General features: G+C 38.3%; 1 protein-coding gene across 1 annotated transcript in view; it reads left to right on the top strand.

Annotated features, from left to right (window-relative positions):
* Positions 1 to 26,353, top strand: part of LOC150089359 (NBAS subunit of NRZ tethering complex-like) — a 1,057,261-nt gene that overhangs the window by 761,165 nt on the left and 269,743 nt on the right. The window contains exon 43 of the mRNA XM_090389247.1: positions 3,078 to 3,283. Coding sequence (XP_090245373.1) covers positions 3,078 to 3,283 — 206 coding nt within the window. The remainder of the gene's footprint in view (positions 1 to 3,077; positions 3,284 to 26,353) is intronic.

Genomic DNA, 26,353 nt, shown 5'->3' with positions numbered 1-26,353 from the left:
AGCACTGGGGAAGAGTAGGTGTGTGTTATAGGCCTAATGAATTTGATGAGTATAAGGAACAATTGTGCAGAGAAAGTGGGCCAGTAAATCAGAGCATCTTATAATGGGAGATTTTAATTTCCCAGAGATTGACTGGAACTTGTGATTGATCACTCGCACAATAGCAAGGCTTTTGTGGAATTATTGGATGATTGTTTTCCACATTAGCATTTGGGAGGCAACTAGAGGGAGTAATACTCTTGATCTGATTATCAGTAGTGATTATTCAGGCATTAAGAATTTCCAGATAAAGGAACCACTGGGTGACAGTGATCACAATGTACTGATGTGGGATTTACTTAAAGATGTGACTACCATCAAGGCTAAAGGGAAAGGCTTTTGCTTTCGTAAAGGTGACCACATGGAGTCTCAGACAATTTTTAAATTCTGTATAGTGGGATTGGCTGATGATGTTACCAATGGTGAATTCTAAATGGGAAGCCTTCAGGGACTTAATCTTGGAGGCTACTAGGTTTGTCATTCCAACTAAGAAGTACTGTTCAAGGTTCAGGCCTAAATAGATGTAAGATGTATTAATGAGGCTCGTAGCAGAGAAGAAAAATATAGGTGACACAGAAGCCTACAGCAGATATAAGCTAGTATGTAATCAAGTCACAAAGGAGATTAGGCAGGCGAAGACAGACTACGAGAAATCTTTGGCAAAGGATGCAAAGGAAAACATCAATGAGTTCTTTACTTATGTGAACTTAAGAAGGAAAGGGATGAATCAGATTGGACCAGTTAACATAGATGGGTTGACTATTGATGATCATGGTAAAAAAGGTGATAAACTGAATGAATATTTTACATCTACCTTCACACATTAGGAGTTATTCAAGTAAGGGAATGCCAAAAGTTTATCAAACTCTAACAGGGAGCTTAATAAATTTGTAATAACTCAGAGCAAAGTGGAGGAGAAATTGTTGAAGTTAAACATAAGGAAGGCACCTAGGATGAATGGGATCTATCCATTTATATTAAAGGAGGCAGCAAAGTAAGTAAGCAAACCCTTAGCCATAATTATGAGAGATTCCTTGGAGTCAGGGGAGGTCAGTCCCCATGGACTGGAGGTATGCAAATGTATCACCAATTAACAAAGAGAGTTCAAAAGGTTGGAACATCTTGTGACCAAATGAAATAAATTTAGCTGATAGGACATCATTCCTATATAAACTTTTCCCTGATTTATCAAATATTTATATATTCGACTGGACACCTCAATTATTCAGTTTTTGTTTTGTTTATCCTTCCAAAATGAACCAAAAGTTCTGGCTCTATTTCTGTTCTGAAGATGTGCAAATGTATTACCAATTCACAAAGCGGTTTCAAAAGGTGACACAGGTAACTATAGAGCTGTTAGTTTAACTTGTCTTCTGGGGAAAATAATAGAATCTCTGGTTAAAGAAGCATTGCAGGATCAACTAGACAAGACTGCAGTAATTGTTAAGACACAGCATGGGTTTGGTAAAGGGAGTTCTTGTTTGACCAATTTGATTGGATACTATGATGTGGTCACAAAGGAACTGGATGCAAAAAATAATTTTCATATCATATACTTGGATTTCACTTAGGCTGCTGTACAAATTGGAGTGGTATGGCATTAAGGGTAAGTTGCTACAGTGTATAAAGGGATGGTTGAATGGGAGACGACAGAGAGTAGTAATCAATGGACACTTGCTAATGCGCCCTTAAAATTTTAAACTAAACCAAACCAAATCAAATGACACTGCTCTTCTTGGACGAATGTTATTAGTGGAGTTCCCCAGGGTTCAGTGCTGGGTCCATTGTTATTTCGTGTATTCATCAGTGATATTGATGAAGGTATTTGAGGCTTAATGTCCAAGTTTGCAGATGATTCAAAGGTTGACAAGGTTATTAACGACAGTAAAGACAGTATACTACTCCAACTGGATCTAGATAAGTTGGTCAAATGGGCTGAGAAGTGGCAACTGAAGCTTAACATTGACAAATGTAAAGTACTGCATATGGATAGCAATAACCCAAGAGAAACTTGCCAACTGTGTGGTACTACACTTGGGGAAGTGGAAAAGACCTGAGGGTAATTGTGCAGTCAGATATGAGGTTTGCTGAACAGTGCAGTGGGCTACCAGGGTAGGTCATGGAGTCTTGTCAATGATATATAGAAATTATGTTAGCAGGGACAGGTAGTTGATTATCCTATTGTACAAGGAATTGGTCAGGCCTGATTCGTCCCAATTAACTGGAATCCACTGTATTCCTTTTTGTTGAGGTCTTTTGATGACCCACCTATATATGAGAAGCATAATCTATTTTATCCTCATGTTTTTTCGAATATGCTGTATTTAAAGGTGTTTATGTTTTACTGATTTTAATAATCTGGCTGAACATGTTATCTGAAATCTGGCTTACACTCAGCCAGATGATAGAGACAATATGTCTGACATTTTTAACTTTCTTCAATTGACTAATTTTGTACACAAATTTAAATTTATACTTTGATATTTTGTTATTTACCTTTTTATTTACATTAATATTTTATATTTACTGTCTTTGATATGGTAACCTGTTTACAGGTTATCAAACATATTTAGTACTGTTTTTATTTTGACCTTGAACATAATTCCCTAGCTACCTAAGCCCCTATTTATAATTTTGTAGCAGAAAATCCAAAAAACAAAATCAGGCAGTTCCTTGAAATTTGAATTAATGGGCTTTGCTGTATCATGAAACATGATTGACTGCTCCGAGTAATTAATGGAATTAGGTGAACTGGATTTTATTTGATTGTGAGTGCTGGAAGGTGGTTTTATCTAACAGACATTTAAAACTATAATGTGCATTTTTATGTATAATGTCCAACAAGAAATGTGCATTTTTCATCTATTTTAAATCAAATTTTCATATAATTTCTCTCTTTGCTAACCTTTTCAGGAAATATTGTTTTAGAGCATGTGTGTGTAGAAATCCTGAAATATTATTTCAGGATATGTACTTTTTGATGCTAATACCTGCTATATTAATACTATTACTGATATCACACTATTATTTGCTTTCAGCTCTTAGACAAATTAAATACAGATTTAAGCATTACATCCTGCTCAAGTGATATCAAAAAATGTTTCCAATTAGTGAAGAAATACAACATCCTGCTTTTTGATTTTGTGCAAGCTGAACTGTTACAGAGTTTGGGAGGTGGTGTTGATGTTTCGCGTTTCACAGAGGATGATGTTTACAAGAAGGAAACCATTCTAGGATTAGCTATGTAAGTTTGTTCATTCTGCTCCTAACTTTAGTTAGAGTATTTATAATTTTGTAGCAGAAATTTTTACTTTATTCTTGCAATTTTTCTAATGGTTTTTTATGGACTTTTTCTACCATTTAGTTTTATGCATAAAGAAAGACAACCAGGTGCAATGGAAAAAGAAATTGAAAAGTTTTCTCTAACAAAATGTGGAATTCAAAAAATTAACTAATTCATGGCCAAAATTTAAATTTGAACCCCGCCCCCCAATTTATATTATTACCTTTGACTAGGAGATAACTGATTTATTTTTGATTTATACTGGATTAGCATTCATATACGCGTTCAATAAGCATTGAAGCTGAAAAAAAAATTTCAATATTGAAACATGGCTCTAAGCCCCCAAAAAATATCTCATTTTGTAAAGTTAGTCGTACTTTTCCTTGATATGGTTCTATGGTTACCAAATATCCATTTGATTATGAACCAAAATTTAAATCTATATTTTATTGATTTTCCTTAATTCTTTGCTTATGACAGTTAGGCTGTAATATGAGACCAGTAATTCAGTATGTTCCATTGGTAGATCCAAAAACGCTTTTCTTTCTGCCTCTCCATATGAAATTTGATTTAATGTGATGGGTTTTCTAATATGATTGGTAAGTTGAATTCAAGAGATTTTCATTACTTATGGGAGAAATTTCCAAAGATCAGTGGTACAAAAGTGATAGAATGAATAGTGATAGAATCCACACGTCTCTTGCATACAAAAATGTAATTCATAAACTGCATTATGCAGATAAAAATATGGGATATTCATGTTTTTCTGAACCTTCCTTTCTTGCAATAGCATTTAGACTTCTTTCCTGTAAACTGCGGAATGGTGAGTGTTGAGCAGGGTCAACAATTCTAACAAGACATTAATTCATTTGAAAATCACTGACATAGTTTCTGGAATAAATGTACATTGGCAGAGTACTGCTAATTGCCCACAACCTCCAGAAAAATTGTAACAAAGGAAATCATTTGCACATTTTTAAATTGTACATGTCTTTTTTTTACAATAGTGTACTGAATTATTTTAACTCCCTATAAAGTTTGTTGGGTTTAAACTGTAAAAGTGATAAAAATATAATTGTAATTGCTGGTCTTAGATGTTTTGAAATCTTAACTTGTACTGATATTGTCAGCAGTCATATTACAAAAACTATACATCCTAAAAAAAACTAAGACTATATTTGCAAACTGTAAGACTGGTTTAGATCTTTGTTTACATATTTGATGGGAAAAAAATGTTTCATTTTGTTAACCAATGTAATGAGATCAAGAATATTAGTTTCTCTTATTGCCTCTCTCTTACATCTGCTGTAGAAAGCAGGTCATTCAATAAATCCAGAAAAACTGCTACTCTGTGTGAATGAGCATCTTACAAATTTCAGACAGTATTTGGAAACTAAAAATTTTCCATCATTTTAAGACGATCTGATTTGCTAGTCCAATTTATTTCTCTGCATAGTTGTTTGTTATACTCCTGATAGTCCTGCCCTCATGGGTATCACAGTTGGTAGGATCGCCATCGTCCCCAAATTGGGTGGAAAAGACCTGAGTTTGAGTCTGTTTGATGCTGGGAGGAATTTTTTTTGGGCCTTTTTTGCAACATGGCTGAGTTAGTTGGTCTCAAAACCATGCTACCCTAGCCTGGTTTTTCCTCGTAGAAACTTGGGCTTTTCATCCAGCAAACAGAAAATCTACCTCGTAGCACGTGAAATTTACAGGTAACACTGAACAACAAATTTTGTGTCATATCTTGTTACACGCATGAAAGTAAGTTTATTTTACAGACTTTGGGGTGCTAAACACAGAAATAGTGCTTAAAATGGCAGATTTCCTCCTGTTTTCAAAAAAAAAAAAAAAAAAATTTTTTTTTTTTTATATTTATACAAGCTTTTTTTTTTTTTTTTTTTTTTTTCTCCATTATGGCAGTAAGATACAGCTACGAATATACCTGTATCAAACACGAGACCTTTTTGCCTTTCGCTTGTATTCAGCTTTGGGAGCACCCCTTTTCACCATCCAACAATAATCGGCTAACATGGCAGCATTTCATTTGCTTTTTTATCTTTGTTCCATTGCTGCAATGTCTTGATGGAAGTGCTCACTGTGTTTGCTGCTGATGGCTCCACAGTTTTGCAGAAAGAAATCCAGGTGTGATTATGCATCTTCAATGAAATGTTGCACCCCAGTTTTTCGTAAGAAGTAATGAGATCTTCACCAAGTTGCCTGTAGTTGCTGGCTTTAACATTTCCTAGAAAACCAGTCGAAATTTTCGAAAGGCTTTCCATGCTGATTTCTTGCTATCACTAAAGACACATTCAAACTGTTCATCTTTGAAAAGTTGCTTTATTTGTGGACCAGTGAAAACACCTGCCTTAATCTTTTCTGTACTAAGTCTTGGTAATTTCTTTTGCAAGTATGTGAATTCAGGACCATTCACTTCCAAAGCCTTCACAAAACTTTTAATGAGCTCCAGTGTGATGTGGAGCAGTGGAAGCAAAACTTTATTTGGATCTACTTTCAAATGCTATGTTCTTTATTCCACGTGTTAATGATTTTTGTTGAAGTCAACTTCTCTTCCCGTAGTGCATATCCTAGGCATGACTATCCCATTCACAGAGAAAGTAACAATACTTAGTATAATTCTCTTTTAATCCTAATAAAATGGTGATTAACTTTAAATCTTGACCTGTCTGCCACTCTTACTTCTGATAGTGTACACCTAAGGGGATGTTCTCCCTGTTTGTGTGTGGATAGCATATGCAAGAGGTATCGAAGGCAGCATATTTCCATTGTATAATAACTCAGCCTTAAGGCTAACCTTAAAGGCATCTATAAATAGTTGCCATTCTTTGGGGACATGCCTCGTGTTCATTGGACCATCAGCATCCTTAAGAAACAGTGAGTTCGCCTTCTCTTTGATGGAATTTATCATAGTCTTTATTTCGAGTATGAAATATTGTCACTTTCACACAATCTAGAATAGTCAACTGTTGTAGCCTCAAGGCCAAATCCTCTGCCTTATTCTTTGGCAGTTCGAGATCCCCAATGAGGTCATTAAGCTCACTTTCTGTTATGTGGTTCAGAAGGATGAAGGTTTAAACAAAATGGTGGATCCCTTCCTTGATGTAGATGGCTGCTTTACGTATATCAAGTTGATGTTCATCAGTGTCTTTATCTTTATCAGAGTGCACAGAAAAGCAGTCAGTTTTTTCAGGAATAGGTAGCACTTCACCATGAGGCACAGGATTAATTGCAAATGGTATATTTGGATGTGCCACTGTCCACTTTTCCTTCATTGTCATCCTTTTTCTAATAGGAGGCACCATACAGAAGTAACAGTCCGTGATGTGATTTGTTGGCTCCCTCTATATCTGCAATAGGCATATAGCAACCCTTTTGACTCACCCATACATTGAGTTTTAATGAACAGGTAGTGCAGCATGTGTGTGTGTGTGTGTGGTGCGGAGACCAGTTCTTGTCCTGGTCGTCTACTTTACACCCAGAGTACAAGAATTAGGCCTTTTTTATGGCTCTAGTTAGGGAATGCTATCTTGAAGACATGACTTTTCCATATACATAACAGAAGTCATCTGGACTATTCACAAAGTTACGGGGCATATTAACCTTACACGACATAGATACTGCTCAAAAAGTAGGAATCTCACAGAAAACAACCGTTAACTGCTAACAAATCACCCAGTATCTAGCTGTATTCAAGGATTACTGCAACAGCATTGAAGATATTTGAGGCAACAACAGTTTATCACATGATGCAGAGCAAGCCGGTAGTTGCTACTCACATGATAAGAGCGTGGTGGTACTGAAACTGCAATGTTGCCATGCATTTTGCCGAGAGCCATAGTTAATAATGTAGAGTAACTTGTTAATATGGGACCCCAACTGTAATTTGAAAACAAGAGGCAGTCGATGAAATTTAATGTGATTTCCATGTTCAGGCAGCATAAAATTATTCAAGATTGACTATTTTCATTTTCATAACATTTTATGTGTTGACCAGTGGAACAACATGGAAACATACAGGGAACAACGTAGCCTTAGTAGCTGATGCTCCCAAAACCCTACTAAAACAACAACCCTCATAGTGTTTTGGCATATAATATGCTCTCCTCCTCTCATTTTTCTCCTATTCAGTGCTTATGTCACTCCATACTGATACAACGTTGCACTTGCAGCCAGCATCAACTGAGTGCACTGCCTTAGATTTCTAATCTGATATTGATATTGAAAAGAGGTTAGAAATTTTTACACAACTGCATCGAATGGCTAGTTATGATCAAACAGCAACTGGAAAAAATGAATGTATGTGAATGGAACTGTGTAATGCTTCTCAAATTTGTTGCATGTACATAATGCATGCCTCCTCTGTGCTTCTATGGAAAAGCAGCTGTAGCAATAAATAAATAAATGTAGCAATTTTGGGGAGGCAGGCCAACCGAACTTCTCCTAAATCTCCTGAAATAGAAAGATATTGAATCCACCAGTGTTTTAGACTGAGTGTCTGTTAACATGCAGAATGCCTGTTCCCCTCTAAGCCCCTATTATGAGTGCCATAATATAGGACCAACTAGTGAAATCACATGTACATGTGATTTCTATAGTGCTACTTTCACTCACAGGTATGAACATATTTTATAGGAAATTTATGCCAATTGCCTCCCGTGTCTGTGATAGTCATATATAAACCTCGAAAGAATCCGCTTGTCAGTCCAGTATTATGGCACTCATTGCAGTTTCATGAATTGTACAAGTTGTATGACAGTCTGATAGTATATTATTTGCATTATTTACAAAAATAGGTAATGGAGAATCATCAACCAACAGAGATTTCTCCATAACATCAATGAATGTTCAAAGTTTACGTAGTCATTCTCGAGACATTGAAACTGACTCCGTCCTACAACAGATCAAAATATTAGTTTTGAGTGAAACTTAGGTAAGCAACAATGATTGTATACCATTGTCATCATTTCATTGCATGACTCAATACAAAAGACTTGATGGATAAATTCGTCACAGGTACACAATGCATATGTCATGTGTGCCTCTATGGGGAAAGTGACCGTAGCAATAACCGGTACGATGGAGACCAGTGGACATGTAATTGCTACAGTGCTATTCTCATATATTTTATACGATACTTATGCCATTTACTTCCTGTGCATATGACAGCTATATATAAACATTTAAAGAATTCCCTAGTTGGTCCTGTTTTATGACACTCATAATAGGGGCTTAGAGGGGGAACAGGCATTCTGTGTGTTAACAGACACTCAGTCTAAAACACTGATGGATACAATGTCTTTCTATTTCAGGAGATTTAGAAGTCTGGTTGGCTTGCCTCCCCAAAATCCACTCATGCACTCCTTCTCGATGGTAAGCCCTGTTACGTCACTTAAGCGGCAATGAACATGTAGAGTGGTTCTCTTCAAGATACTTGGTCAGCATGAAGAGGAAAAGACCAAAACCTCCAGCATGACGAAACAAATGGCCCTCAGTCGCCAGCGGCTTTCACTCTCCCTCTTAAGGCAGCGAGAAGATCAGAGTGGAAGCAGAGGGTGCTAACAATCTCTGAGTATGACCAGGTTGCCATGCTCGGAAACTGAACTTGGCCTGTTACAATGTAAGATTGCTCATCGGTGAAGACAGGATATTAGAGCTGGAAAAGGAATTAGAAAATGTGAATTGGAATATCATTGGTCTGGCTGAAGCAAGAAGAAGAAATTAATAACTTATGAGTTTATCAAGTGGAAATCTGCTGCACACCAATGGAGACAATGAAAGGAGCAAAGGTGGAGTTGGCTTTCTGGTTCATAAAGATATAAAAAACAGCATTTTGGAATTTGAAAGCACATCATCAAAGGGTGTCAAGACTAATACTCGGGAGTTCTAAGAGATACAAGCTAAAGGTTATAATAATTTATGCACCAACATCGAGCCATGATGATGAAGAGGTTGAAGAAATGTACACAGAAATTGAGAGTCTTCTAGACGAGTAGAAAACCCACTACACTATCACTATCATTATGGGGACTTCAATGTTAAGGTTGGAAAGAGACAAAACAATGTAGAAAGGGGAACTATAGGAAATTTTCGAATTGGTAAAAGAAATGAAAGAGGTGAAAGACTTGTGTAATTTGCAGAATCTCAAGGATTATCAGCAATGAACACTTTTTTTCAAGAAAAGGGTGAACAGAAAGTGGACATGGAAGAGCCCAACTGGATTAACAATTAATGAAATAGACTTCATGCTCACTAACAGAAGATATATTGTGAATGATGTTACCTTCCTGAATAATGTTGGAAGTGATCACAGAATGATAAGATGCACACTTGATATAGACGTAAGAAAAGAAAGGAAAAAACTGATTTGTGTAAATAATACGAAGGTCTTTGGGATAACAAATAAGAGGAGAGAAAGCAGTATGTACTGTAACTTAAGAAAACGTTTCAGCTTCTGCAGACTACTCGCGGCCAAGATATCGATGGGGAATATTACAACTTAAAGTGATAAAGCCCAAGAAACACTTGTGATGATGAACTGAAGAGCCAAATCAAGAGCAAGATAAAAACTGACAAGAAGAAAATTGAGTATACTGAGTGATGCAAAGCCATCAGAAAGAGACTCAGAGTGGACATAAGATGATTTGGCACAAGAAAAGTAGAATAAGCATTATGGGAAAACAAAGGACTTAAATCAGCAGCCATGAGCAGTAATACAGAAAGACAAATGATACTGAAACTGAAGAATGCCGATGGTGTACTTATAAATAGCAGAGAAGGCATAATCCAAATAGCAGAAGACTATTACAGAGAATTATACAAGGAGCAAGGGAATGATGCCAGTAGTGGAGAAGATGGATTGCTAATTAGTAACACATACGACATACCGGATATCCTTCCTAATGAGTGAACATGTGTTGCAAAGAAAATGAAGAATCAGAAAGCCCTGGGGGAAGATGAAGTTACTGTAGAGTTGTTAAAATTGGGAGGAAGAGACATGACACAAAAACTGGCAAGACTCTTCACAAAATGCATTAGAAAAGGTGTGGTGCCTAAGGAGTGGAATAATGCAATTATAGTTTTGCTGTATAAGAAAGGAGATAAATCAGAAATTGGAAATTATAAACCAATTAGCTTGTTATCCCACATTTACAAGTTGTTCGCAAGGGTCATTACTAACAGAGATTAGAAAGAATACTTGATGAAAATCAACCGAAAGAGCAAGCTGGCTTTAGGACATGATCCTCAACTATGGATTACCTTCACATATTATCACAGCTAATGGAGAAAGCAAATAAATATAAAACACCACTATGCCTGGCATTTGTGGATTATGAAAAGGCATTCGATTCCATACAACATAAGGCAATGTTTCGGGCACTGGAAAAACAAGGCATAGGTACCCTATATATTATGATTTTGAAGAAAATATATGAGAACGCTACCTCCTTAACTAGACTAGACAAAGACAGTTGGAAATTTAAAATTGAGAAAGGAATTCGACAAGGAGACACAATATCTCCGAAGTTGTTTACAGCTGCCATTGAGGAAGCTTTCAGAAGATTAGACTGGTCACAGAAAGTAGTCAATGTGAATGGAGAGTACCTAAACTATTTACAATTTGCAGATGATATTGTAGTCATAAGCCACAATCCCAAAGAATTAGAGGAAAATCTTAGTCAGTTATGCAGAGTTTACATAATCCTTTTGGTCTTAGACACTTAAATTAGGTCACCATGTAGATTAGCATTAGCATTGGCAAAGGCATATGATGCAAGAAAGCAAGCTTATATAGCATCAGCCAAAAAAAAAAAAAAAAAAAACCCTTATTTCACCCATCCACTCGCTCAAAATGTTTGTCTAGTTCTGCTTTGAATCTATTTAAGCTATCAACTTCTACAACGACAGATGTCGTTGTAGAAGTCATTCCAGCAGTCGACCACCCATTGGCTAAAGGCAAACTTCTGCACATCCATCCTACAACTGTCCTTCCTCAATTTGAATTTATGCCCTCTCAGGCAATTATTCTGAGCAAAAGGAAGAATCCCATCAGCATTGAGCATATTGAAACCATTCAAGGCTTTATATACCTCAATCAGATCACCTCGCAGGTGTTCAGTTTCCAGAGGCTGCAGTTTAAAGAACATGTCTTTCTTAATAAAAGTATCCTGTATCATACCCTGTACTAATCTCATTGCTGCTTTCTGTACCCTTTTCAACAGATATGCCCATTCTAAAATGGAGTCCAAAACATTTATGCAGCATTCCAAATGTACTATGTTTAGTGAAACGTAGTACATTTACTGTACTATGTACTATGAAAGCTTAAGGCAACTTGCCACATTAGCTTAGAGTTTCAGAGATCAGTGTCTTTGTGTAAGACTTTTGTGTTTGCCTGTACTATTAAGCAAGGGTTTTTTTTTTTTTTTTTTTTTCTTTTAGTAGCTAACTATACTCAGTACCTTCCTTGTCTCATATTTGAAAAGTAAGACTTGCATAATGGAATGGGGGTTGTTGTGCCATCTTGTTGGTAATTAACATCTTTCTGCTCTGTTCCTAATCTTGAAGTATATTTTGCAGAAATATTTGCAATAAATGAAGGTCTCATCATGCATTCATTGTTACCATTTGATCCTCCTTAAAAAATATGTTCATACAATTCCCAATCTTGCAGCTGTGTGCCATACTGTAATTTTTGGACTGTGCAGTGGTTTTTCTTGCAGTTTTCTAGGATTTCTTTGAGACTAGCTGGATGTTGCGGATGCCTGAAGGAAAGAGACTTTTTTTGTGATTGCCTTTTAAATATCAGTGAATTAAAACAAGATTTTTCAGTAATTCAGAGTTTTCGATGAAAGCATGTTATACAAAATTTTGGCATAGATTAGGAAGCTGCATGACTAACAAGGGAACATATTTACTCAATTTACAGATTTATCTATTGTAAGCACCCTAAAAACTGCTAAGTTATTAGTAGTTTTTTTTTTTTTTTTTTTTTTTTGCTAAGTTATATCACTATGTTCACTTAATATGCAGAATAAAAACTACTAGTTCTCAGTGTTGGCGCCTCTGTAGCCAGGTGGGAAGGAGCAGCAGTGTGTAGCACATGCTTCTTGATTAGACCAGGGTTCAAGTCCATCACCACCAAATACGGAGGATGCGGAAAGGTCAGAGAATGACCACCGCATATCCCGGAGCAATATGGCCTTAGTTGCTAATGCTCCTAAAAACCAAATAACAAAGCAAACAAAGTTCTCAGTGTTGCACCCCATACAAACAAACCTGGCTACTTTCTATACAACACCACAATAGCAGCATTGCATCATGCACTAATTTTTAGTCTGTGGTAAAGGAAATTTTATTCTCCGAATTGCATGTATGCTGTTTAGAGGAAAATACACTGGCAAAGTCAGTTTCATGTGTACAGCATACAAACATAAAATGATAGTATAGCTTGCCACTGTTGTTCAACCCATTCTATCTCTGATGTAACTTCACTCCTTTTAAGTGTGCCCAATAATTACAAAAAAATAATAAAAAAATCCTATGAATTTACAATATAGCATTTATTTATGATAATAAATTTAAGATATATGCTATGATTTATGCTACATTTATGATATAGCATTAGCGTTAGTAAAGGCATATGATGCAAGAAAGCAAGGTTATATATAAGCATCAGCCAAAAAAAAAAAAAAAAACTCCTTTCTATTTCACCTATCCCTTCACTCCAAATGTTTGTCTAGTTCTGCCTTGAACTTATTTAAGTTGTTGATCTCCACTGCAACAGATGGAAGTTTGTTCCAGCTATCAACCACATGCTAGATAAAGTCAAGTTTCCCCACATCTATTCTGCAGTTGCCTTTCCTCAGTTTGAATTTATGTTCCCTCAGATGAGCAATCTGAGCAAGAGGAAAATTCTCATCAGCATTGAGCTTGCTCAAACCATTCAAGACCTTATACACTTCAGTTAGATCGCTTGCCAGGTATCTAGTCTCCAGATGCTGCAATTTGCAGAACTTAAGCCTCTCTTGGGAACAGCAACCCTTTGTTCCACTCACCAGTCACATTGCCCTTCTCTGTACTCATTGCAGCAGCTCTACCTTCCTAAAATAAGGCTTCCAGACCTGTATGCACAATTCAAGATTCCTGATCATTACCTTATACAAGGGGACATTCACCTCTTTATCCATGCTAGCAAAATTCCTGTATATCATTGACCTACTATGAGCTACTCTTGCCGCCTGTCTGCACTGCTCAGAAAATTTCATATCTGACTGTACAATTACCCCCCAGGTCCTTTTCATTCTCCAGTACTCTGATTGTAGTACCACCCAGTTTGTACTGCTACCCATATGCAGTACTTTACATTTGTCAATCTTAAACTTCAGTTGCCACCGCTCAGCCCATCTGCTCAACTTTTCCAGATCCTGTTTCAGTAGTGTACTATCATTACTGTCATTAACAACCCTGCCAACCTTCTTATCATCTGCAAACTTAGACATTAACCCTGCTATACCTTCATCGATATCTTTGATAAATATACAAAATAACAATGAGCCCAACACCAAACCCTGGGAAACTCCACTAATAACATTAGTCAACGAAGAGCAGTGTCTATTGATTACCAGTCTCTGTTTTCTCCCACTCAACCATCCTTTTATCTGCAACTTGCCTTTAATGCCACACTCCTCCAATTTGTACGATAGTCTTCCATGTGCCACAGTATCAAAAGCTTTCCTAAAATCCAGGTGTATGATATCAAAATTATTCTTTGCATTCAGTTCTTTTGTGACAACGTCATAGTATCCAATCAAATTTATCAGACAAGACCTCCCCTTGACAAACCCATGCTGTGTCTGAACTGTAACTCTATAACTGCAGTCTTGTCTAGATGATCTTGCATTGCTTCTTAAACCAGTGCCATTATTTTCCCTGGAACAGAAGTTAAACTAACAGGTCTGTAATTATTCATGTCACTCTTTGATCTTCCTTTGTGAACTGGGGACACATTTGCACATATCCAGTCTATGGGGACCTTCCCTGTGTTCAAAGAAGTTTCATAATTACAGCCAATGGTTTGCATACCTCCTTTGCTGCTTCCTTTAATATTACTAGATGGATCCCCCCACCCCAGGCCCCTCGACGTGGGCACCTGTACGTGGTGAGGGGACCTCCCAGTGACGCTGCTGGACTTCCAGACTAGCATCACTGGGATCCAACGCCCACAGCCCAGGTTCCAGGCTTACATCAATGGAATCCGGCGTGTTTGCCGTGCGCTGCGACCCGTGGAAATTCGGAAAGGGGGATCCTGGTGGTTGAGGGACCCAGCTTCAATACACCACTTTGGCCCCTGCTTCGACAAGACGGGTGGTCCTGGAAGGCCCGGCTAGGATCAATCGGCTAGTAGGCTCGCCTGCGAGGGTCAACCGTGTCAATGCCACGCCCCTACCCTCATGGTCCGAGGGACAGGATTCAGGCTGGCGGTGGTGCGGGTATAGTGTCTGGGTAGCCCTGGTGTCCCACTCCCGAGCGCATTTATTGCATGCCGGGTAGTGGGCGTCCCTTTGGGCTCCGTGGTGGGTGGGGAGCCCGGGCACTGAACAATATAAAAAACTCTATGAATCCTGATAAACTTACTTCTTCAGGGGCCCCAACCCGGTCCCTATCTGAAAACATAGACGGAGAGGCAGATATTATTGCAACAAAGAGGCAGCGAACTGAAACATCATCATCAGGGCCTGTCCCAAGATTCCTAATTATTCATTCCACCAGTGAAAAACCGATTGGTAAAATGTCGCCCTTTTTTATTCAAAAAGGGTTAGATGGGTTAGTAGGTTCTCCCAAATCAGTTAAGAGGCTCCGTTCCGGAGACCTCTTAATTGAAACAAAAAATGACAGGCAATCCGAACATCTACTCCGAGTAACATCAATCGGAGGAATCCCTGTAACAGTGACACCACACAGAACACTCAATTCATCGAGAGGTGTCATTTCGGAGTGGGACCTTCTCGACGTCACCGAGGAGGAAATCTGCTCCGAATTAAAACCACAGGGAGTCATTGCCGTCAAGAGAATCACTGCGCGAAGGGATGGAAAAATAGTTAAAACCAGGAGCGTTATCCTGACTTTTAACTCTACTAAACCTCCTGACGAGATCAAAGCTGGATACATCAACTGTTCAGTGCGTCCATATGTTCCGAACCCTTTACGGTGTTTTAAATGCCAGAAGTATGGACATTCTCAAATGGCCTGCCGTGGAGTCCTTGCATGCGCTCGATGCGGTGCAAAGGACCACGAAACAACAGCATGTTCAGCCGCAAAACCCACCTGTATTAATTGTGAAGGGGAACACCCGGCCTACTCACGAGCATGCCAGAGGTGGAAAGAAGAAAAAGAGATTCAACGGCTGAAGGCAGAGCTTAACATATCATACCAGGAGGCAAGGAAATCGGTCAAACCCCTGAATATCAACAAACCTACCTACGCCCAGAAGGTAGCAGGGAGATGTTCCGTCGGAACTCAGACGGACATGACCATTCCTCCAAAGGAGTCTTTCACTCCCATCGCGCGGTATCTATTAAGTTCTCAAAAACCTGCACAAAAGGACCAATCAGCTGCCACTCCTATATCGGTACCTCCTAATGCTCCACAAATTACAAAGGTAGTTATGAAAGAAAAGAATAAGAAAGGGGAAGTCCCCCCTAATTCCCAAGAAAAGATGGATGTCGAGCAGAAGGAGGTACCCGAAGAGTCAGTCTTGGAACTCTTTGCGGAGGAGGAAATGGACACGGGACAGCGTCCATTCTTCCCCAAAAAAGATAAATCCAAGACTGATAAAAGTAAGCCCTCAGCCCCTCGGAAGCCGCCTGATGGACCCACCAAGCCAAAATAATGGCTAAATTCCTACAATGGAATTGTCGTGGATTCCGGCGAAATATAGATGACATCAAGGCCCTCCTGCAAAAGCACGAGCCAGTTTGCTTCTGCTTGCAGGAGACATATCTAAAGGCAAATGATGATCCCACCATGCACAACATCACAGTTTTTCGAAAGGATGGAATTGCGGATGGCTCTGTACATGGGGGAGTGGCTATCCTTGTGGGTAACCAGACCCCTGTGCAGCCCTTACTAATTACAACCAGCATAGAGGCCGTTGCAATTCGCCTTTCAGTGGGATTTTTATTAACTGTATGCTCTATTTATTTGCCACCTGGGACTGACATCTCCCAGGCAGACCTTGATGATCTTCTAACGCAGCTGCCTCCCCCTTTCTTACTTCTCGGGGATTTTAATGGACATAACACCCTGTGGGGTAGTGCTAACATCAACGGAAGGAGACGAGTCATAGAGCGTATGCTCAATGACAATGACCTTTCCCTTCTAAATACTGGAACAAACACCTTTTTCCACATGCCTACCCGTACTTCTTCTGCCATTGATCTCTCTATCTGCTCCCCTTCTCTACTCCCTTCACTTACTTGGGAAGTGGAGGAGAATCCATACGGAAGCGATCTTTCAGGTTACCACGGTGGAAAATTGATCAGGCTGACTGGACTGCCTTCCAACATCAGGCAAATTTTGATCTTAGCACAGTCAGTCAAGAGCCGATCAATGATGCAGTAAAGTACATCACAGAAATCACCGTCCAAGTAGCTGCTAATGCTGTCCCAAAAACATCAGCCCGGTTTCCACCATTTCCCAAACCTTGGTGGAATTCACAATGCACAGCAGCAAAAAAGGCTCAAAACAAAGCGTGGGGGATATTTCGCCGATATCCTACCACGAACAACCTTATAGCCTTCAAACGTGCACGAGCCAAAGCACGCTACATCCGTCGTCAGAGTCAAAAGGAATCGTGGATCCGTTTTACATCATCTATTAACCAGTCTACCAACTCCAAGGTAGTCTGGGATAAAATCCGGAAAATGAAGGGAAAATATACCTCCCACCCTTCTGCAATCCTAGATTATAATGGATGCGCTATTGCAGATCCAACTGCAATAGCCAATGCTCTTGGGGAAACATTCTCTAAGATCTCTGCAACATCTTCGTATTCCCCAGAGTTCCTGGTCCTTAAACATAAACTGGAAAGGCAAGCACTTAATTTTAAGACCAAGGGCCTCTATCCCTACAACGGGGCATTCACTATAGAGGAACTGAAAAGAGCCCTCGCTCTTTCCAAAGCAAGTGCTGTTGGGCCAGATGGCATCCATTATGAAATGATTAAACATCTTTCACCAAAATCTATGGATTGTCTGCTCCTTCTGTATAACAGAATCTTTACTGAGGGGCAGTTTCCGGATTCCTGGCAAAAGGCAATCGTTCTTGCCTTTCCTAAGCCAGGAAAGGATCCAAAAGTTACCACCAATTATCGTCCTATTGCTCTGACTAGCTGTCTGTGCAAAATCCAGGAGAGAATGGTCAATTCTCGTTTAATATGGTATTTAGAATCAAATGACCTTCTCTCCAGCATCCAGTGCGGCTTCCGAAGGAACCGGTCCACTTTGGACCATCTTATTAGATTGGAAGCATCCATCCGGGATGCTTTCCTAAAACGCGAACACTTGGTGTCGGTGTTCTTTGACATGGAGAAAGCGTATGACACAACTTGGAGATTTGGCATTTTAAAAGATCTGCATAGCCTTGGCCTTAGGGGGCATCTCCCCTTTTTTATTCAAAACTTTTTAGCCAATCGATCTTTCCAAGTTCGTGTGGGATCCTCACTCTTTCGTCCCTTCAGCCAAGAGGAGGGAGTACCACAAGGATCAGTATTAAGTGTCACGCTTTTTGCCATCAAAGTCAATTCCATCACAGAACAACTTCCTCCAACTGTAAACTGTGCCCTCTATGTTGATGACTTTAGCATATTTTGTCAGTCATGCAACATGAGGGTTATTGAAAGACAACTGCAGAAAGCCATTGATCGCCTTAATTCCTGGGCACTTGGTAATGGCTTCAGGTTCTCGCCGGAGAAGACCGTTTGCGTACACTTTTGTCGCAAGCATAATCTTCATCCTGAATCTGAATTAAGGCTCGGACAAAATGTTATTCCAGTAGTGTCAGACACAAAATTCTTGGGACTTGTGTTTGATAAAAAGTTGACTTTTCTCAAACATATTCGTCAACTTCGTACAAACTGCACGAGGGGACTCAATATCCTCCGCTCTCTCTCCTCAACGCGTTGGGGAGCAGATCGATGCACCCTATTACGGCTTTACCGTGCACTTGTACGACCCAAATTAGACTACGGGGTCCCAGGTATACTCTTCAGCTAGAGATAGTGTCCTCCGATGGCTAGACCCTGTCCACCATCAGGCTATCCGTATCGCTACTGGAGCTTTTCGAACATCTCCTGTCCAGAGCTTATACGTCGAAGCAAACGAACCATCATTATCCCTTCGACGTAAGCAGTTGTCTTTAAACTATGCTTTAAAGTTGAAATCCCTGCCAGACCATCCTACGTGGACATCGGTTTTTGAGCCACGTTGGGAAAACTTGTACAATACCCGTCAGACTGCCAACCAACCTTTTGGTATTCGTGTCCAAGAGCTAATCAGTGAGTTTAACATCATGGTAGACAAGGTGGCACAAACACCAAAAGAAACTACTCCACCCTGGCATGCTCATCCCCCACCGTGCGACTTTTCCCTTAAGAAATGGGTAAAGTCTGAGACCTCATCATCTGTCTACCAGCAGCTCTACTTTGCACACCAAGCTGAGCACTCAGACTTCCTGCCCGTTTACACAGACGGCTCGAAGTCTGAATCGTGCGTAGGATCTGCTGCTGTCTTTCCGGACACTATAATATCTCAGCAGATTCCTCCCGAATCCAGCATATACACTGCAGAGCTATATGCTATAGAGCTAGCCTTGGATCACATTCGAACTTGTCAATTCCAAAGGTCAATAATATATTCTGATTCTTTGAGTGTATTACAGGCTTTATTATCTACGAGATATAATTCTCATCCAGTTTTTTGTCGGGTTCAGCAGAAGAGACATTCTCTTCATGAATGCAAGTTTGATATCCGCTTCTGCTGGATTCCTAGCCACATTGGGATAAAGGGAAATGATTTGGCTGACGCTGCAGCCAAATCAGCAACACCCACTCATAATCGCTGCCTGTCAGTCCCCTATACAGACTACAGGCAAATAATACGCAAAAAGATATATTCCCAATGGCAAGAACTATGGCAGAGACAGAGAACAAATAAATTATATCAAATAAAGCCTGTAATAGAAACAGGAATCGGAGCGAGGAAGTTGTTCTTGCTCGACTCCGCATAGGACACAGTCATCTGACACATTCTTTTCTGCTGAGGGCTGATGACCCTCCTATGTGCGAGTCTTGCGACACCATTTTATCAATAAAGCATATTTTAATAGATTGCGTTAATTTTACCCATGTTCGCAATATATATTTTACCGCTTTTACTCATCCGACTGAGCCTTATACACTCAGTCAGATTTTATCAGACAACGACCACGTGTCAGCAGTTTTTAAGTTTTTACAAGCTATTAATATATACACACATATATAAATTGGATCATTTATTTTTAAACTTATACTGCTTATATATATATATATATATATATAAATAATTTGACGAGGTAACCTTTTTAAAGGTTACCAGAATTCATTTTTAGTGTTATTTTAATCATTTCCTGGCGCAGTATAGCCTTAGTTGTTTTTGCGCCAATAAACACCAAATCAAATCAAATCCACCCCAGGTGCCTTTCTTATGTTTCACTTCGAAAATTTCTCCTCCACTTTGCTCTCAGTTATTACAAAATTATTTAACTCCCCGTTAGAATTTAATAGGCTTCTGTGCTCCACTTCTCTACATAATTCTGCATGTGTGGATGTAGATGGAAAATACTCATTCAATTTGTCAGCTACCTCAGCAGGTTCATCAATAATCGAACCAGCGATGTCAAGTGGACCAATCTGATACATCCCCTTCCTTCTAGAATTTACATAAGTAAAGAAGTCTTTACTGTTTTTCTTTATATACTTTGTCAAAGATTTCTTGTAATCTGCCTTTTCTTTGACTAATGTCTTTGTCCACGAGTCTCATTAGTTCATTTGATATCTATTTAGGCTTAAACCTTGAACAGTATTTCTTAGTTGGTATGAAAAGCCCAGTAGCTTTCAAGATTAATTCCTTGAATGCTTCCCATTTAGAATTTGCTGTTGGTAACATAATCAGTAGGTCCCATTGTACAGAATTTAAAAAATATTTCTGAGACCACTATAATCACCTATATGAAAGCAAAAATACTTCCCTTTACCTCTGATGGTAGTTACATCTTTAAGTAAATCCCACATCAGTACACAGTGATCACTGCCACCTAGTGGTTCTTTTTTCTGCAGATTCTTAATGCATGGCGAATCACTGTTGATAATCAGTTCCACAGTATTACTCCCTCTTGTTGCCTCCCGAACGTGCTGCTGTAGAAACCACTCATCCAGTAAAAAAAGTCTTGCTAGTGTACGAGTGACCAACCCACAAGTTCATCTATATCTTGCAAGTTAAAATCCCCCATTATAACACAATCTGATTTACTGGTCCATTCTATTTCTCTGTATAATTGTTCGTTCTACTCATTAGAGTATTATGCCTATAACACACTCCTGATCACATTTTTGCTTTCCTAGTGCTTTAGTCACACCAAACTGACTCATTATTGCACTGTCCATCTCTGTCAACTGTCATTAAAAACCTTGCACAACCTATCACTTCCTTAGATATTGTTATGTTTTTCTGAGCTGTGAATATTTTAACAATGGGCTCGCAGTTTTCTGACTTTCTGCTGAGTAAATTCGATCAGTCATGGAAGTGATGTCATCCACAGTTTCCACCGGAGGTGGTTCCGATGCTTACACTACTAGTAGTGTGATTTGAGCGTGTGACATGTTTTTCGTGACTGGTATGATATCTCGAGTCAGGAGTGGATTCAGGGGGATGGATGGGGCTTATTGCCCCCTTACCATGCATATAAGTGAATATGTAAAACATTCCTAGATCTATCTAAAAAAAAAAAAAAATTAAAAACCTGATCATCATGCCTTCCCTTACGATGATAACTGGATACAATAGTGTCTGGAGTTCTAACTTTTTAGAGTTCTTGAATATTATGACGTCACAATCATCCTTCCTGAAGTTACTACTCCAATAAGTATGACTGCTACAATACAGATATTTGTCAACAATTTCTTTTTTTCGTCTCGCATTTTCATTACATTCCATTGTTAGATCCCCCTAACAGCTGCATATGTCGTTTTGACTGCAAGGTCGGTATTTCAATCAATGCTGTTTTCCAGAGACACTTAGATATGTTCCTATCACAAGTATACATTACATCTCTTACTTGAGTTATCATAAATCCATTGTATCTTGTCTTCTAGAAATTATGAGAATTTGTAAATGATCAATAAAATATTTACAATAAAAAAGCTCTTATTTCATAATCAATATATACAAATCAAAATATCTAAAAGAAACACGGAGGATGTTTCACATAAATCATATACTGAGCGTGCTCGGCACGCACGCTACTTTTTTGTTCAATTTTTTTTAACACCTAAGGAAATATAATGGATACATTTTTTTCATGATAAAATTTTAATATTGCAAATAAAAAAAACATGAAATATTTCCCATATAACAAATAACATAAAACCTATCACAAAACATCCCACAATATAAAAACAAACATTACATAAAAAACAAACTTTCTAGAAAAAGTACACACAAATCGCAGATTACATGAAAAAAAAATTATTACACAAATATTCAAGAAAAATTTATTCTAAAATTGCCACGTACAATTTACTTCTTTATTAATATTTGTTGTCGATCTTCTGCTTTGCTCAATAGCTGAGCGATGATTACAAAGGAAAGATTTAGCGTAAAGATCCAGATCAGATTGAAGCAATGATTTTTCATTTAGATGTATGGTCATCATAATCTGCAACGTGTTTAATTGTTAACATTATTTATTCATTCATTCACTTAATATTATTCATTATGCTGAAAGCTTGCTCAGCTTCAGCACTGGTAATCACAATGGTTTCAAAGATATTTCTGGCTTTCTTAATTGAAAAGGGAATTTAACTCAATTTTAAAGATAATCGATAAACTGTCTTTGACAATATCTCTAAAATCATTCATTTTTATTTCATATTTTATCAGAAAACTTAAATTTCTTATTTGGTTTTCACCGTCTTGCCACTGAGATGAAAGTTCTTTCATATTTGACGATTTCGGGTAGCATATGTTTAAAAGTTCTTTCAACAGTATCGTTATTTTCTTTATTTAATTTCAAATCACTCTGTTGCATTAATAACTTATCCTTTAAGGATAAAACATTGCGTTTCATAACTTGTAATGAGGTAATTTTTTTTATTTTCGATTTTGATTCCTTCAACATGCTCCCAATTTTAGCTTCATAATTTCCTTCAGAATTTTTTAAATTAGCAATAGCATTGATAGTTCGAATAATTAATTTATTTGCTTTTACCGTAGTGATTCTGTACAGCTTCTGAAAGGTAAGAGAGCTCCTGCAGGATGTTGATCATTAGTGCTAAATAGTTAAGAAATTCCAGACTTAAAAGTTGATTTAATAATCCGGAATATTTAACTTCTGATTCAAAATGTTTGCACAAAGTGGGATAATTCTTCCAACCGGCAATTGCCGTCTGCAAGCTATAAGCTGCTCATCATGGCCTGAACACACGACCCATCTTAATAGTTTCCACATCAAGTTCTTAATTTGCACTGGTTTTTTGGAGATTGGTGATACTTTTTTTTTTAATTATTGCCTATATGCATTATATTTTAGAACATTTTCTACACGGTGAAAGTCTCGACCAAGTTTCAAAATCTGCCAACGTTTCATCTTCGTAAAGTTTATATTTCTTAGTTGCCTCAATCCCCCCCCCCCCTTTACGTTGCTGCTGTCACTAGTTCTTTCAATATTGAGCAAAATGTCAGAATCACGCGGATATTCAGCTACTGTGACCAAGTAAACATAGGAGAAATTTACTGGACACTCACTTCTCCGAAAAACATGTGCCTGTTTGTTGGAGTAAAGAACCACAACACAAGTTGACCAGAGGCTATTATTTGTGTTGGGAATCTTCTTAATCCTCAACTGGCTATGGAAAGCATATTGACTAGCATGACTTCTTGGTATGTGACTACATAGGTTTTATGGGCACCAGTAAAATTGTGAAATGGTAATCCATTTCAACCTTAATTTGCGGTTTCTAATTACCTAAATTTCCTAAAGGCCAGAAGTAAGAACAATACATACAAAGTTGTCTCTCCTAATCTGTTCGTTACATGGAAATTTTCATTGTTCAGCAGAAACCATTTTAAATGTATTTACCAAAGGGAATTCAAAAATATTTGCTATAAAGAAGTTGTTTAAACAGAGGTCCGAATGTAATTAAATCAAAAATGAAGCAATTTTAAAATACGTAACTGATTGATTGCACCATTAAAATGCTGGGGGATGGATCCCGGCTCGTCCTACCATAGTTTCGGCTCTGGATCTCAATAATTGAATTCAGGATTTCATTTGTAAAATAAATGATTGTCTCAGCAATGGGCTCTTGCGAGCCCACTATTCTTATAGTGGGCTCGCCTCACCACTGCCTATTCTTATTCTTAGTTATCCTAACACAGCCCATGTATTTATTTGTTTCATGATGGCTCCAACCGGTCCCTGAAACCTCCAGCAACCCTTCCTCCACGGCAGTTTTCATTCTAATAGAAGCAGTGCAAAAATTACTTTCACCTTTGCCTGGAGCTACTTTAACCTTTTAGTCTGTGAATCGGCCCAAGCTAGCAGTTTTCTGACACACCTAATGCTGCCTTGATAGCATCAGCAAACACTCTTGCATCCCTTCTATTTTAGTATATCCCATCCCTGTAGAAGCAGTGTCTCCTGTTAACAAGCACAGAACATGCTGAGAAAAATTCTACCCAATGAACCTTGCACAATATCTCCATGGCCGAATTGATTGACAAGGCTCTCATCATATACTCCCTCCTGTTGTGTCTGGGCGGAATTGCTGACACTTTCAAATTTAACCCTAACTTGCAACTTTTTTTCAGTAAATGCAGATCTCCTACTCTTAATGTCATTAGTGCAACCTGTACAACAGTATTACCCTTTGTGCCCTTAAAAGATGATATCTGTTCTACAACATCCATCAACTTTTGCCCCTGGCAGACATGCCCTTGTCCTACTGTATGTAGTGTAAAGAGGATAGGCTCCCCTTTAACCTACATCCATGGGGATTGGTAGATGCCAGATAACTGTAGTTTCTGGTTGATTGAGAGTTACATTAAGCAGTTCATTAAAGCATTAATGATTAATTAATACACTGACTTTAATTAAATGTATATCTATATTAATTAATATTAATGTTAATTAATTTTTAATTAATTAACATTAATTTAAAAAAAATATATATATACAGGCAACTCTTTGTTTACGAATGTTCGATTTATGAACATTCGCTATAACGAACATCACAATCATTCGAAATTTCTTAAAGTCACCAATAGATAAGAGTTCCTTTTAAAACAAAATGTCAAACTTGTAGTGAACATAATTGTAAGATTTAAATAAATAAACTTTTAAAATATGTATTTATTATAATAATTATCTGGAAATTGTTGAACTGGGCAATAAAATGGACCTCAACCTTGATGTGACTGACGTGTGAGAGCTTTTGGACTTGCATTTTGAGGAATTAACAACCAATGAAATAGAGACCCATCTAAATTCTGAAGTAACAGAAGAACCTGTTATTCCACATCCTCCCAGAACATTTACAAGGCAGAAAATGTCTGCAGTTTTTAAATCAATTTCTGAGGGGTTGGCAATCATTCAAGAAGAAGACACAATTATGGGAAGAATTGTAAAAGTGAAAGGAGGCATTTATGACTGTCTAGCATGCTACACTAAGATTTTTGAAGAAAAAAAAAAAAAAAAGAATCTAACTGTGTAATCTTCTTTTTTATATATTTAAAATATATTTTAAATAAGCAGAAAACCCAATCAAACGACTTTCCATCTACCTCATCTGCACCTAGTGTCACTTATGTGCAAAATATTAAGCTCTGATGAAGATATTGATGAATAAAAGTTGAATACATATGTTGTATAGTACATAGATTGTGCTGCCAATTTATTAGTTACCCCCCTGCTGCTCACAAAAATGGCTTGTCCCACAATGTTGCAAGTCACATGACTACAGTTGTGAATATAAATGCAGCAGAACAACTCTTCTAGTATCAGTTTAAGCATACAAACCATAGCAAGAATGGGCAAAAGGAGTGATCTAACAGACTTCGAACGTGGCATGGTAGTAGGTGCAAGATGTGCTGGACAAAGCATCTCTTAAACAGCAGTTCTCCTGAACTTTTCACGCACCACAGTTTCAAGGGTGTATCGAGAATGGTGCAACGAACAGAAAATATCCCCTCAATGGTACTCCTATAGAAGAAAATAGCTTGTTGATGAGAGAGGTCAGAGGAGGATGGCTAGATTTGTGCAAGCAAATAGACGGGCCACAATGTCACACGTCATGCCAGAATAGAACCTTGGTGTGCAGAACAAAATATCGCAACAGATATGTTACAACAGTTGATGGCCACATCGCATACCTTTTGTTATCAATGAAGAATAAGAGAGCATGCCTCCTGTGGGCCCAGCAAAACACCAGCACTGGACTATCGAGGATTGGAAAACAGTTGCTTGGTCTGATGAGTCGAAGTTCCTGGCACGTCATGTTGATGGAAGGCATAGAATTTGTCAAAAACAACATGAATCCATGGACCCGTCATGTATGACGACTACTGTGCAAGGTGGTGGCGGCAGTGTTTTGGTGTGGGGAATGTTTTCTTGGCACACGTTGGGTCGATTGATACCCATAGATTCACGTCTGAATGCCACATTGTACCTAAACATCATTGCTGACCAAGTGCATTCGTT

This window comes from Mastigoproctus giganteus, chromosome 2, assembly GCF_048544385.1.
Source record: "Mastigoproctus giganteus isolate SK-2022 chromosome 2, ASM4854438v1, whole genome shotgun sequence".
In the NCBI taxonomy this organism is placed as follows: domain Eukaryota; kingdom Metazoa; phylum Arthropoda; class Arachnida; order Uropygi; family Thelyphonidae; genus Mastigoproctus; species Mastigoproctus giganteus.
Note: the sequence above shows the minus strand (reverse complement) of the source record. Positions and strands in the feature narration are given on the sequence as shown.